Source organism: Pseudoliparis swirei, chromosome 3 (genome assembly GCF_029220125.1).
Source record: "Pseudoliparis swirei isolate HS2019 ecotype Mariana Trench chromosome 3, NWPU_hadal_v1, whole genome shotgun sequence".
NCBI classification, from domain to species: domain Eukaryota; kingdom Metazoa; phylum Chordata; class Actinopteri; order Perciformes; family Liparidae; genus Pseudoliparis; species Pseudoliparis swirei.
The window spans coordinates 8621734-8636312 of NC_079390.1; the positions used below are offsets into that span (position 1 = coordinate 8621734).

General features: G+C 37.9%; 1 protein-coding gene across 1 annotated transcript; it reads right to left on the reverse strand.

Annotated features, from left to right (window-relative positions):
* Positions 1 to 265: 265 nt before the first annotated feature.
* bco2a (beta-carotene oxygenase 2a) lies at positions 266 to 14296 on the reverse strand. Its single transcript, XM_056442770.1, has 12 exons — positions 14217 to 14296; positions 6444 to 6648; positions 6154 to 6365; positions 5319 to 5434; positions 5066 to 5168; positions 4807 to 4935; positions 4543 to 4703; positions 4243 to 4410; positions 3857 to 3994; positions 2098 to 2280; positions 1615 to 1725; positions 266 to 1193 (listed from the first exon to the last, which is right to left on the reverse strand). The coding sequence occupies exons 1-12, from the start codon at positions 14242 to 14244 to the stop codon at positions 1077 to 1079; spliced, it is 1671 nt and encodes a 556-aa protein (XP_056298745.1). The 5' UTR covers positions 14245 to 14296; the 3' UTR covers positions 266 to 1076.
* Between the last annotated feature and the right edge of the window lie 283 nt (positions 14297 to 14579).

Below are 14579 nucleotides of genomic sequence, written 5' to 3' on the forward strand. Positions count from 1 at the left end.
TTAACCTTTACATTATTTGTTGGACCATGGTATTAATAAAAGAACTACAGGATAGTAAGAGCTGAACTGTTGCTTCATTTATCCAATTTCCACTACCATGAAAATAGTGGGCTGGTCTTGAGCCTGAAATTCCCGGGTTGAAAAGTGGCCCCACTCCGGCCCGGCATTGAGGCAATTTACATTATTAAGTTCTGAAACAGCAGTTTTTATAAACACATTCTGATTATGTGTTTGTAAGGGTGCACAGACAACTCGACATCTCAGATGGAGGTTAAGTATTTTATTGGCAAAAAAGTAGAAAATAGTTTGAACTCTGTATTCAAAATATAATATAATTAGACATACAATGTTCAAGTAACAAAATAATATATTGAAATTAAATGTTAATTTGACACTTTTGGTGTTTGGAGCATATCATAATGAAACTTGAAAAAAAGTTTGATTTCTCGAGTATAATAACTCACGAGTACCAGTTAAAGGTTGATATAAAAGTATGACAATAATAATAGTAATTAATAATAATAGAAAACATTGAGTTTATTGGGGTTCTTTAGCCTTTAGCCTGGGTTTGATGTTACCACAAACCAAACCATTTGTTTAGTAAAGTACTATAAGATACATCTGTGACCACACTGCTAGATACCACCAAATGCTACAGTCAATAGCAACCATAATATTTAATTAATTAATACCCAAGTCTTTTTGTTAATAACTCGCACAACTACGGCATACACTACAAACAACCTACATTATGCTGTACACTGTGCAGAGGTGTGTTGGTTTGGTTACAGTGAAAGGATTCACCGAGTATATCGCTTAAGATCATGGATAATCCCGCCTAAACTGAGTGAAAACACGGCCTCGGGAAAAAGAGCTGGTACCAGAGTGAGTCGGGTCGAGCAGAGCCGCACGCTGCATTGTAAACACGGCTTAACAGAACGCTGCATCTTCCTTCATATAGAGCAGCAGGCGGTCAGTACCATCAGGAATATAGTGGTTATAATGATCATCGCTGAATTTGGTATTCTTTGTATTAGACTCATTGAAGAAACACTTTGAATGTAACAGAAACCGGTTTATACAGAGGCCTCGAAGGTACCGTGGAAGCCATAAGCCATCTTCACAGGCACGTAGGCTCTAGCCAGTTCTTCAAAGTTCTTTGCATCCAAAACCAAGAGGAACGCCCCTTTATCCTGGAGAGACAAGATCAGAGGATGAATTAACACACAAATGGCTCAATGAGGCAACGACAGATCAGAAACATGCTGCTCTTCTTTCAAAAACAAGAGGGGATACATGATTGAATCATTTTGTTTTCTATATTAGCTGCTGATTACAACAGTTTAATTTAAGCTTTAAACAATGGGAAATTAATTCTGTGTTAATTCATTAATGCACATTTAATCTCCCTTCTGCATATTGATGAAGGGTTATGTGTCCACTTAATACCAAACTTGGAAGAGAAAATGAAGTTGGATTTAAAAGCCTGCTTCTGTTATAGATAAATAGTCTGACTTGGCACATAATAACACTGATGTAACCAGAGGCAACAGCACTTTTACTTCCAATGTTTTTTCTTACAATTCCGGTTGATCCTCAGAAACAGAGTCTTACCTGAGAGGGGCAGAGAACCACGGAGAGGATGAGCCCATCGTCCTCTTCCACGGCATCAGGTGACGGCACAAACACAGGCTCCGACGGGAAGAAGCCCTTCTGGTACCAAACCTGGACACACACACACACACACACAGAAACACACACAACACACACACACACACACACACACATATTATATTCACAAATAGTGGTATATTGTACCTTTACGATTTACTCATTTTAAGAGTAGTTGGTGTAGAATATTATACTTTCACCAAACAACATCTTTATTATCATTTATTTGTGTTTGTCAATGGGAGAATTAAGAGTTAGATTTTAGCATTAATCTAATATGTTACGATAGAGCATTAACTACGCTATTTTCCATGATGAGGATGATTTTATGTTGCGCCCCCCCCCCCCCCCCCCCCACACACACACACACACACACACACACACACACACACACACACACACACACACACACACAGACACACACACCTTGAGCGTCTTGTCCTTCAGGTCCATCTTGAGCAGGGAGTCTCCCACCAGGTGTCTGAAGCCACAGCCATAGAAATAACGGTATGGCCGCGTGTTATATTTCCGATAGTTGATCTGAGGGAACTCCAGACCACCGTACTCGAGGAGGTCGTCTCCATGGAGATCCTCGTGTTGGCAGAACACCTGATGACGACGAGCGGATGAATGGTCTTCGGTCACAAGGAAACAATGTGATACAATTGGAAACACCTCTTCTACTCCACCGAGGATGCCGGCGTCCTTAAGCCCCTCCTCTTCTATTTGACCGGCTTGCTCACGCAGACCACGTCAATAAACATGGGTACATATGGCATCCCAGGATTCAACACATCCTCATCTTTGCAAAGAAAATATCGATTTCCTTTTATTTCTTATGCATTTTTCACAAGAGGAGCCCAAACACACAATTACTTTTTAATTACGTTTTTTCTTCTTTTTATTCCTTTATTATTTTGTATAACTTTATTAATTTGTATTACTTTACAGTGATATTGATCCAATAACAGTGATATTGTTCCAGTTACAGCACTCAAAAAACGATTCAAGTCCTTCTTAGAGGTGACACATTTAAATATGGTTTAATAAATTAAATCAATTACATAAATGAAGATATTCATATTTAATGGGTGTAAATGTATTACTTTTTAACTTAAAAACAACTTTTAATTACTAAAACTTTTATATTACTTTATTACTTTTTAATTACTTTATTATTACTTCTGTACTATTTATTACTGTTTAACTTTTTCATTACTTTTGTACTTTTTATTAATTTTGTATTTTTTATTAATTTTGTACTTATTATTCCTTTTTATTTTTTATTATTTTGTAATTTTCATTACTTTTTCATTACTTTTGTACTTTTCATTACTTTTATACTTTTCATTACTTTTTCATTCCTTTTATACTTTTGTACTTATTTTACTTTTGTACTTTTTAATTTGTTTTTTAATTTAATTTCTTCTTTTTCTTACTTTATTATTTTGTATAACTTTATTAATACACTATTGAAATTTCCCCACTGTGGGACGAATAAAGGAATATCATTTTATCATATCATATCATAATATTTATCACTTTACAGGGATATTGATCCAGTTACAGCACTCAAAAAACTATTCAAGCTCTTCTTAGAGGTGACATTTAAATTCTTCTGAAACTCAATCACGGTTTCATTGTTTACTTTTTTAAATTTCACTCTATATATTCAGTAAAATTATTTACTTTGATTTGTTCTATTCTCTTTTGATCGTGGCTTTTGAAGCGTTGTACTGTGTATGAGCTGTTATTGTGACAAATAAACATTGATTTGATTTGAAGATATGAACTGTTTAATCCCTGCTCGTTGAAAACGTGAAAGTGGAAATGGCGAATAGTTTTTAGGCTGTCACTGTGTTTCAATTTATTGACACATTTTAAACAAGTAGATGTCAATAACATTGTATTATTATATTTCTATATTTAGCAATACCAATACTGTTAGATTACATATTTAGCAGTTACTTTGTGGCATGTAACTAGTTGTATATTTCCCATTCAACAACACATCTCTGTGTTTTAATGCATCTGTTATAATATAATCATACTGTATTATTTGTGTATTGGATTTTTACTATTTGTAAGACTAGTATTATAACATTAAATCACGGTATTGCTACTGCTACTCAAACAAAGGAGCTGAATCCTCCTGATTGAATATGAGCATTACTGAACAACTCACCTTATCTTTGCTGACGTGGACACACGTGGCTGCACTGGAGGGCCGTGTGTTCAGGTTCTGCTCTGATGGGCTTTCCCCGCCCACGTTAAGTGGAAGAACAAAACGCCGAGGGAATACCCGGCTCATGGTGTTGTACACCTGGGAATGATACCACACAGGAACAATACTTTATGGGTGAAATTGTGTTTCCTCTTTTCCAGGATGAATGTCTTTCTGTCGCTTGGTGCAAAGGAACGTAAACAGCAACACTACGCTTAACGGATTATTGTACGAACAGGTTTAAAACTATTGACATACCGAACGTTAAACAAAATTCTTCCTTAAGTGTTCAGCAGTTATTCATTACAAAGGGAAAAAAGACTAACAACGCCCATAATGCTGAGCACCTCATCTAATGCGTCTCCCGACTTGCGCAAGTTCTGGATGAGGTAGTTGTTGATGGCTCCGCCGTCTTCTGAGCAGCACATGTCGAGAATTAATAATCCATCTTCCTCGAAGGCGTTGATCTGATGGAAGGTGGAGATGGCTTTGGTGTGGTACTTCACTGAGCTGACCTGCAGTGCAGAATACGTAATTAGATGATGTCAAAGGGTCGAAAGCAAGAGGACCCCCCCCCCCCTCCCCATCAAAATGTCCACCGAGTGTCCGACATTAGGCGTAATTAAACGATAACGGTGACATCCCACCTCGCCTGATTGCTTGTCAACGAGATGGAAGACAGTATCCTGCTTGGGATCCCAGTAGATGCCGTCACTCAAAGCCTTCCCCCTCAGCTTGCATGTGACTATCTTCAGCAGGTCCATCTTAATCGGCTGCTCGATGAACACCACGTAGTTCTCAGTCATGGCTGGATGCAGGAGAAAGGCGTTACGGGGCCTCTCAGCTGAGGGCATCGCCATGAAGGTTGCAGACGTCACAAATGAAGGATGAATCCAGGAGGCCTGGCTTACCAAAGCTGTGGTAGTAGGAGGGGTGGGACTTCTTCGCAGGCACAATAGAGCAGAGTATTTGGGCTCCTTCTAGGGTGTCTTTGGCATCTGTCTTCTGGGGAGGCACTTTGATGATGTTGTATTGGGCTCCTGGAATAGACAGGATTATTTGGTTATATTTGAATTTTTTTTATTTTTTATAATAGAAGATGAGAGATGAATGATTCAGCTGTTGATAAATGTAAACCTTAATGTGGGTCCTGTGGACGATGGGACTGACCTTTGCTTCCATAGGAGTTGCCCATATTGTAGGTGGTGCCGTCGGGGTCATAATGTGGGTGGGCGGTGGCTCCATTTACAGCAATGAATTTGCTCCAGTCCACCTACAAAAACAGTGTGGAGAAAGACGGCAAGATGCTGATTCAACAGATATAACTGAACTACAAGATAAGAAGACAGATAATGTGTTTGTATATCGCATATAATTAATGACATTACTATTAACATCTATTACTCCATGATCATGATGGTACCTTTTCCAATGTTTCTAAGTTCTCCGGGTTCACTTTATGCATAAAATTGGTCTCTGTGCTGACAAAGTAGTCACCCTTGTATTTCACAAAGCTCACACTCGCATTGTCCGTGGGCACTGTAACAGAGAGAAATACAAAGTAAATGGCTTTTCGTGAAAGTCTTCCTCTGTGAATGTTTTTCTGTTTGCAATTAATCTGGAGAGTCTGCAGTACAGCACATGGCTCTTCTGGTCCCCCACTGCTGCACATGTCCTTATGTAACCTCTGCACACAGTACTTCAGAGGCTCCACCCCTGGCCCCAGTTCAAAAAAAGCAAGATGGTTTGTGCAAACAACTTAAAACTTTCATGCCTCAGGAAAAAAAAGACAAGCTACATTATTGCACAATGAGTCAACCACAGTTATTTATGTATGATGTATTCCATCCCTTTCTTATTGTCAGGTCTTTGTGACGGGGTGAGGCTCAGGCGCAGAGAGACAGGCTGGACGCAATATAAATAACAAAAAAGCTTTAATGAGGCAAAACAGTTTACAGAAAAACAAGGTCCAAAAGGGGCAGGCAGGGTCGAAGCAGGCAGGATCAGATACGACACAGGACGACGGGAAAAAGACACGGAACTAGAGACGACAATCCGACAGCAGACAAGGGAAAGACTGACACAATATATAGGGGGGGAAACACAGGTGTACGACATCAGACAGTAACGAGACAAGAGTGGCTGAGGGCAGGTGCAGGGAATTAAACAATTAAGACAGAGAAGACACAGAGGAGACATAGGAGACACGGAACACAGGAGACACAGAACCGGGTGTTACACTTATGCAGTGTACTCACACATCATCTCAAAGCGAGACAGGAAGCGCTGGAAGAAGTTTTTACAGGGGTCGGGCATGGCGAGGGTACCGAATTCTGACATCACGATGCGGTCCTTTTCACTATTGTTCTTGAATGCATCGCTGTTTAGGAACCGACTCATGTAAGTCACCTGGCCGTTGGCGATCTTGAACTGGTGCAGCATGGCCATGCCGTCAAACCAGTGGTTGTAGCTGTGAGGAAACATAAACTTAACTTGGAAACGTTTTGGTTTGTGCAACAGTATTTTGAGGTGTTTCCAACTCACTCACTGTGTGTTTCCAAACTCAAACTTCCCGGGGCCGTTGCGGAGCAGTTTGCCATTGAGCCAGGAGGGAATGGTGCCTTTTACCTCAGTGGAGATGGGCTCGGGGGTCTCTTCTACAGAGCGGATCAGAGGTTCTATTGTCTCCAGTCCCGTTAATGCTGGGGTAATGCATTCCTTGGCCTTGCCATTGTCCACAGACCTAGCATCATCTGTAGGAAACAGGTTCATACATTGTCATACACGTATTATGTTTACCTCAACCAGATGGACAATAGGGAGATGGACATATTTTAACCGTTAAACTATTATGCAACCATAATTTTTGCGTGGGTAGATAAAACAAGCATGTTGACTGCACTACATTATAAACAAGTTGATCTTGATTGATTTCTCCCCTGATCAACAATGAAGTTTTGTAAATGTCATATTGGTGTCAGAGGACAATGTCAGAGAATTGTAAACATCCAACGCACTGTCTTAGCTCACCATGACTATGAAAACTATAAAGCATTGCATTTGGGGAAAGGTTATACTAAAGATAATTCCCTTAGAGGGAGGAATAACAACCCTCTCGGTTCGCTTCATCACAGTGTTGTCATCCACACCTGCTCTCCAACTTGTTACCATTTAAAACTAAATTCCAACGTCGTCAACAGTCTCCATTGTTAGCGTGCACTGAATGGCATTTATCCCAGGATCACGGTTAAGGAACGGCCTTCGTCCTGTTGTTCGTAATCAAAGGAGCTCAGTCTCACATCAGAGCAGTCAGCAGTTCAATTGGATCCAAATTCAATTTGATCATTTATAAAGTCCTGGGAATTCTTTCTACTTCCAAAATAAAATCTGTGTTGCCTGCATGTATTATCTAGAACATATATGTTCACATAAAAATCACATGCGATATTTGTTCTGAAAAGCACCGTGTGAAACAAGAACGAGCAACAGATGGCATTTGTGGAATCTTTAACAAAATAGTTATTCACACCTTAAAGGAGAGGATTATATTTATGTGTCAAAACATGTTGAGAGCAGAAGTGCCTAACACAATCATTTGGCAAGACAGATATGAAACTCTATTATGAAGGGGAGATGTGGACATTCTTCAACATGCATCTTGATCTACATCCCCTGCTCATCACTGTGTGTTTTGGGAGTCCGTCATATCCTGTGTGTAGCGTACACATCACAAACCTGCACTTGAACTTGATTACGTCATATTCTCGGTACGACATGTTCTCAAAAACAATAAGTATATAGTCCCTTATAAAAGCACTTGTAGCTTGTAAACTGAAACCTGACACGAGTCTCACGGAGCGAACCGTTTGTCCAAGTGCGCAGTTTGGATCACCGCGCTGAACTCTGCATCAACAATACAATCAGATCCAAATATATTAAGAACAGCACTTATTCTATAAATATGTCCAGACAACACGATTACAATGCACACCTGCAACATGGGTTTTAAGCAGTGGTGTATAAAGTACCCAAAAGTCATACTTGAGTAAAAGTAAAGATACTTGACTGGAAAATTACTCAAGTAAAAGTAAAAGTCACCTATGAGAATACTACTTGAGTAAAAGTATTAAAGTATCTGATATTTATTGTACTAAAGTATCAAAAGTAATTTTCTGATTTTAAATGTACTTAAGTATTGAAAGTAAAAGTAAATACTGTTAATAAAAAAAACAAAGGGTCAGAATTTTGAGAATTATGAAGTTTATTTGTTTGGGTGCTGTGGCCGCCATGAACAAGGAGTATGAGCTAGGATGAACTTAGCAATATATGAATACTATGAAATTACTAAAATATAAAAACACGATTAACACAGAAAAAAGCAGAACCAAAAGTAACAACCAAAATCATCACTTGAAACTGAAAAAAAATTCTTGTTCATCTTCAAAAGAAGTTGATTTTCAAAATGGCCAGATGTCAGTGTCGCTCTTCTGGGGCTGAAGACGAGTCCTGCGATGCTGAAGAGCCGTTCACCTGGTGCAGGTAGAGTGTGTCTAGCTTCACAGGCCCTGGTGCAGGTAGAGTGTGTCTAGCTTCACAGACAGCAGCACACAGTTGGGAAGCATTTCAACAAGTCAACGATCTGCTGAACAGGTCACGTCTCCATCCAGCTGTTTGCTGCTGTCACGGCTTGAGATGACGAAGAAGTCCTCTTCATCAGATGAACTGGACCTGGTGGTATCACCTACCTGCAGGGAGGGTTCTTCCATGTGCTGCTTGATGTAGTCCATTCCTGAAATAAAGTGAGAGTATTATATACATGATAGAATTAATAACACTTCCTAACATGTCATGACAACTGTCAACACTTCTTCAGCTCATTAACTCGCTAGAGATCCGTCTACTCCACTCACGATAATTGTCTCATGTAATTGACGATAGCTAGCGAACGGTAGCCTAACATACAACATGCGGAGGACAATCAGACACCTGCCTCCCCCTCTCCTGCCAAAGATATAACTTACTACAATCCTGAGGGCAACACTGCTAGATATCTTAACAGGTTCATGATGATTATCAAAACTAAACATTAACGTTGCGGCTCATGGGATTAATCTTACTTTACCTCAATGTGTTTCCTGAGGTTGGTGAGTTGTTCAAGGCCATATCTCCGTAGCTTTCGGTCGGCATAGGAGGCACTTCATCCGATAGGAAGGAGCTTTCACTCCGACAAAAGAAAATAGTTCGCCCAAATATGGCCACCGACGTTGATCTTGGTCCCCGTCGTTGTTCAAGTAGCTTCCATTGCTGCTTCCACATGAAATGAGTCGTATCTGTAGCCGCTCGCTCGCTAACATCCTGGGCATCACTGGGAAGAGAAAACACGCGGCAAGGACCACTGATCCCCAACCTGGTGTTCGTGCTGCGTTCAGGTGCGCTGCGGTGTGTTCCACCTCACTGCGGTCAAGCCAGCCGCCACTTCGAAAAACACAGCCCCGCCATTTTTTCAGTACACGTATATACCAGACATTACGGTACGAGCGTGTGAAAGCTGTCTTCAAAATAAGAGCGAACTTCCGGTCAACGTGATATGACGAACCACGCCTTTAAATACAGATATAGTGATAGATTAAACTAAATGAAGAGATGAAAAATCATGAATGGTATTAATGATGAACACATTAAATGAAATAAAGTAATTATTCCAATATTGGGATATTCTGATTTAGAATTTCAAAATAAAAGCTAAAGACTTTCTCTTCTGATTCATGGTAGAGTACCTCAATGTGTCATGCAGAGATGATCAAGACATTCTGACGTTTGATTTCTAAATGAAAGCACTTCATAAAGAAAATAATAGTAATATATTTTCAATATTTGATATTTCTTTGAAGCAAATCTGTAAGTTTCTTGATAAAAATTACACTGCGGTCTTGTTAATGGTGACCTCTGCTAGGCCCATGATTATTCTCATGAGATATTACTGTGTAGATTTCGAATAAATTCACTTTAAAGTTAGCGAGAAATAAATATGATTAATATTATTGCAATATTTGGATTTTATTTACACGTGATATGACGAAACACGCCTTTAAATACAGATATAGTGATAGATTAAACTAAATGAAGAGATGAAAAATCATGAATGGTATTAATGATGAACACATTAAATGAAATAAAGTAATTATTCCAATATTGGGATATTCTGATTTAGAATTTCAAAATAAAAGCTAAAGACTTTCACTTCTGATTCATGGTAGAGTACCTCAATGTGTCATCCAGAGATGATCAAGACATTCTGACGTTTGATTTCTAAATGAAAGCACTTCATAAAGAAAATAATAGTAATATATTTCCAATATTTGATATTTCTTTGAAGCAAATCTGTAAGTTTCTTGATAAAAATTACACTGCGGTCTTGTTAATGGTGACCTCTGCTAGGCCCATGATTATTCTCATGAGATATTACTGTGTAGATTTCGAATAAATTCACTTTAAAGTTAGCGAGAAATAAATATGATTAATATTATTGCAATATTTGGATTTTATTTAAAGCAAATCTGAAACTTTCTTCAAAAGAGGTACACTGCAGTCTTGTTAATGGTGACCTCTGCTAGACCCATGATTATTCTCATGAGATATTACTGTGGGAATTTTGAATGAATTCAATTTAAAGTTGGCGAGAAATAAATATTATTAATATTATGGCAATATATGAATTTTATTTTAAGCAAATCTGAAATATCAGCTAAATAACAGGACCTCAAGTGGGAGCTGAACATCAGCTCCATCACTAAAAAGGCATGGCAGGGGACGTTCTTCCTGACGTAGCTGAATTGAACCTGCCAAAGACCATGATGGTGCACTTCTACACTGCCATCATCGAGTCCATCCTCTGCTCCTCCATCACCGTCTGGTACGCTGCAGCCACTGCTAAGGACAGAGCCAGACTGCAGCGGATCATCTGCTCCGCTGAGAGAGTGATTGGCTGCAATCTGCCATCCCTCCAGGACTTGTCTGCTTCCAGGACCCTGAAGCGAGCAAGGAAGATTGTAGCTGACCCCTACTCACCCGGGTCCCACACTGACTTACATACCCAAGAAAATTTCCTTCCACGCACCTAATTATTCACTTAAATACACTGCATACACTTAGAAAACTAAGAATTAGAAAAACTCTTCCTTAGACTTTTTGTTGCTAACTATGTTATTATTTTTTGTGAATGCTGGTAAAGTTATTGCCATATGACTACTTACTTCATGAGTAGATTTGGTTAATTATAACTGAATTGTTTCTGTGTTGAAATATTGTTGCATATGCTGTTGTTGTTGTTTTTTTACTTAATGTCTCAATCACTTTGTTTGGAACTTGTTTTGAGTGAGTAAAAATTGGGTACCAAATGGGGTAGTACTATATATTGCCAGCCTACATGGTTGGGACCCATTGGGGAGTGGCTACAACCTGGGAAAGAAAGCTAAGCTCTGACATGTTTAGAAAAAAGAAAAGCTAAAATCCTGCCCAAACTCACAACAGGGTCTCAGATTTGCTAAATCACACACCCTCTTCAAGTCCTGGATTTCAGACAGCCAATTAACTCTTGTGGGTGTTTTGGAAGAAATGTCATCAACATCATTGTAGGCCCTGTCTTGAATGTTCATGCTCAATTTAGAATTTCCAGGAATAATATTTAGGACATTATGGCCATTTTTGCACTTGTCAATAAATCTGCAAATACAAGAGAACAAGGCCCAATTTTACCCTTTGGACCTTTTTTGGGGCCCTTAACTCAGACCTATCGGTTCTAAACCTTAGGGTATTCAGATGCCCTTCTTTGAATTTGAAAAGGATCCACATCTCAAGTAGATTGGAAGTATGACAAATTAACTAAAAGACTTATGTTGAATATAAACCAGTAAGGTTATATTCTAGAGAGAATTTGAAGGTCGAAGGTCAGTCTGCAGAGTAGTGTTTGTGTGTGTTAATAATATTTATTTTTCGCTAACTTTAAATTGAATTTCTTCAAAATCTACACAGTAATATCTCATGAAAATATTCATGGGTCTAGCTGAGGTCACCAATAACAAGACTGCAGTGTACCTTTTTTGAAGAAAGTTTCAGATTTGCTTTAAATAAAATCTAAATATTGCAATAATATTAATCATATTTATTTCTCGCTAACTTTAAAGTGAATTTATTCAAAATCTACACAGTAATATCTCATGAAAATATTCATGGACCTAGCAGAGGTCACCCTTAACAAGACTGCAGTGTACCTTTTTTGAAGAAAGTTTCAGATTTGCTTTAAATAAAATCCAAATATTGCCATAATATTAATAATATTTGTTTCTCGCTAACTTTGAATTGAATTCATTCGAAATCTCCACAGTAATATCTCATGAGAATAATCATGGGTCTAGCAGAGGTCACCATTAACAAGACTGCAGTGTACCTCTTTTGAAGAAAGTTTCAGATTTGCTTTAAATAAAATCCAAATATTGCAATAATATTAATCATATTTATTTCTCGCTAACTTTAAAGTGAATTTATTCGAAATCTCCACAGTAATATCTCATGAGAATATTCATGGGTCTAGCAGAGGTCACCATTAACAAGACTGCAGTGTACCTCTTTTGAAGAAAGTTTCAGATTTGCTTTAAATAAAATCCAAATATTGCAATAATATTAATAATATTTATTTCTCGCTAACTTTAAAGTGAATTTATTCGAAATCTCCACAGTAATATCTCATGAAAATATTCATGGGTCTAGCTGAGGTCACCAATAACAAGACTGCAGTGTAACTCTTTTGAAGAAAGTTTCAGATTTGCTTTAAATAAAATCCAAATATTGCAATAATATTAATCATATTTATTTCTCGCTAACTTTAAAGTGAATTTATTCAAAATCTACACAGTAATATCTCATGAGAATATTCATGGGTCTAGCAGAGGTCACCATTAACAAGACTGCAGTGTACCTCTTTTGAAGAAAGTTTCAGATTTGCTTTAAATAAAATCCAAATATTGCAATAATATTAATCATATTTATTTCTCGCTAACTTTAAAGTGAATTTATTCAAAATCTACACAGTAATATCTCATGAAAATATTCATGGACCTAGCAGAGGTCACCCTTAACAAGACTGCAGTGTACCTTTTTTGAAGAAAGTTTCAGATTTGCTTTAAATAAAATCCAAATATTGCCATAATATTAATAATATTTGTTTCTCGCTAACTTTGAATTGAATTCATTCGAAATCTCCACAGTAATATCTCATGAGAATAATCATGGGTCTAGCAGAGGTCACCATTAACAAGACTGCAGTGTACCTCTTTTGAAGAAAGTTTCAGATTTGCTTTAAATAAAATCCAAATATTGCAATAATATTAATCATATTTATTTCTCGCTAACTTTAAAGTGAATTTATTCGAAATCTACACAGTAATATCTCATGAGAATAATCATGGGCCTAGCAGAGGTCACCCTTAACAAGACCGCAGTGTAATTTTTATCAAGAAACTTACAGATTTGCTTCAAAGAAATATCAAATATTGGAAATATATTACTATTATTTTCTTTATGAAGTGCTTTCATTTAGAAATCAAACGTCAGAATGTCTTGATCATCTCTGGATGACACATTGAGGTACTCTACCATGAATCAGAAGTGAAAGTCTTTAGCTTTTATTTTGAAATTCTAAATCAGAATATCCCAATATTGGAATAATTACTTTATTTCATTTAATGTGTTCATCATTAATACCATTCATGATTTTTCATCTCTTCATTTAGTTTAATCTATCACTATATCTGTATTTAAAGGCGTGTTTCGTCATATCACGTTCACCGGAAGTTCGCTCTTATTTTGAAGACAGCTTTCACACGCTCGTACCGTAATGTCTGGTATATACGTGTACTGAAAAAAATCGTGCGGGCTGGCTTGACTGTGTTTTTCGAAGTGGCGGCTGGCTTGACCGCAGTTCCACCTCAGTCCCAGATGTTTGTCCCATGATTATTTTTTTCCGTAGTAACGATACTGTTTCAGGGGAAATGTATCGGAGTAAAAGTACAAGTTTTCATTGCAAAATATAGTGAAGTAAAAGTAAACATAAATATAAGTAGTAAAATAAAGTACACATATGATATCCAAAAAAACGACTTAAGTAAAGTAACGAAGAATTTCTACTTCGTTACTATACACCACTGGTTTTAAGTATGTCCCAGTTCCGCAATACCGGCGCTCTGAAACCAACAGCAGGTGATACACGGCCGTGTTTCGTCTGTGACGTTACAATAAATAATATACAAAATATAGGAGGAATTACCCGAAGTCTCGAGCTTCACGGGAGACATGTCAGCGGTTCACGGATGGATGCAGCTGCTGCTGTCCCAGTCTGAACCCTGCTGCACTTTATAACTGCGCATAACGAGATTATGTAACCTGGGTGCGTCATAGTTTTATTGAGCATGCGCAAAAATGCTTTTTGAGAGCGTTAGACTGGAGATACTGTCCCGACTGTACTCAGTGGATGAGGATCGAAGAGATAGTCTGGAAGTTGACTTTTGAGAGAACTGCAGTGCATTCCTCTGATCATGCACAAAGTAATCGTGTTAACTTATTACAAGGTGGAACAAGGAGTGTATTTCAGGTTTGTAAATCCACTGTTAATTTGTTGGTTTTCAAATGC

Bases quoted from the DNA above. Each gene is read 5' to 3' on its own strand.
- bco2a (XM_056442770.1), bottom strand. From the start codon at position 14,244: ATGTCTCCCGTGAAGCTCGAGACTTCGG. The intron at 5,435-6,153 runs GTGAGTACACTG...TCTCTGTTACAG, and splicing joins GTCTCGCTTTGAGATGATGT to TGCCCACGGACAATGCGAGT. The intron at 4,936-5,065 runs GTCAGTCCCATC...TGTCTATTCCAG, and splicing joins CAACTCCTATGGAAGCAAAG to GAGCCCAATACAACATCATC.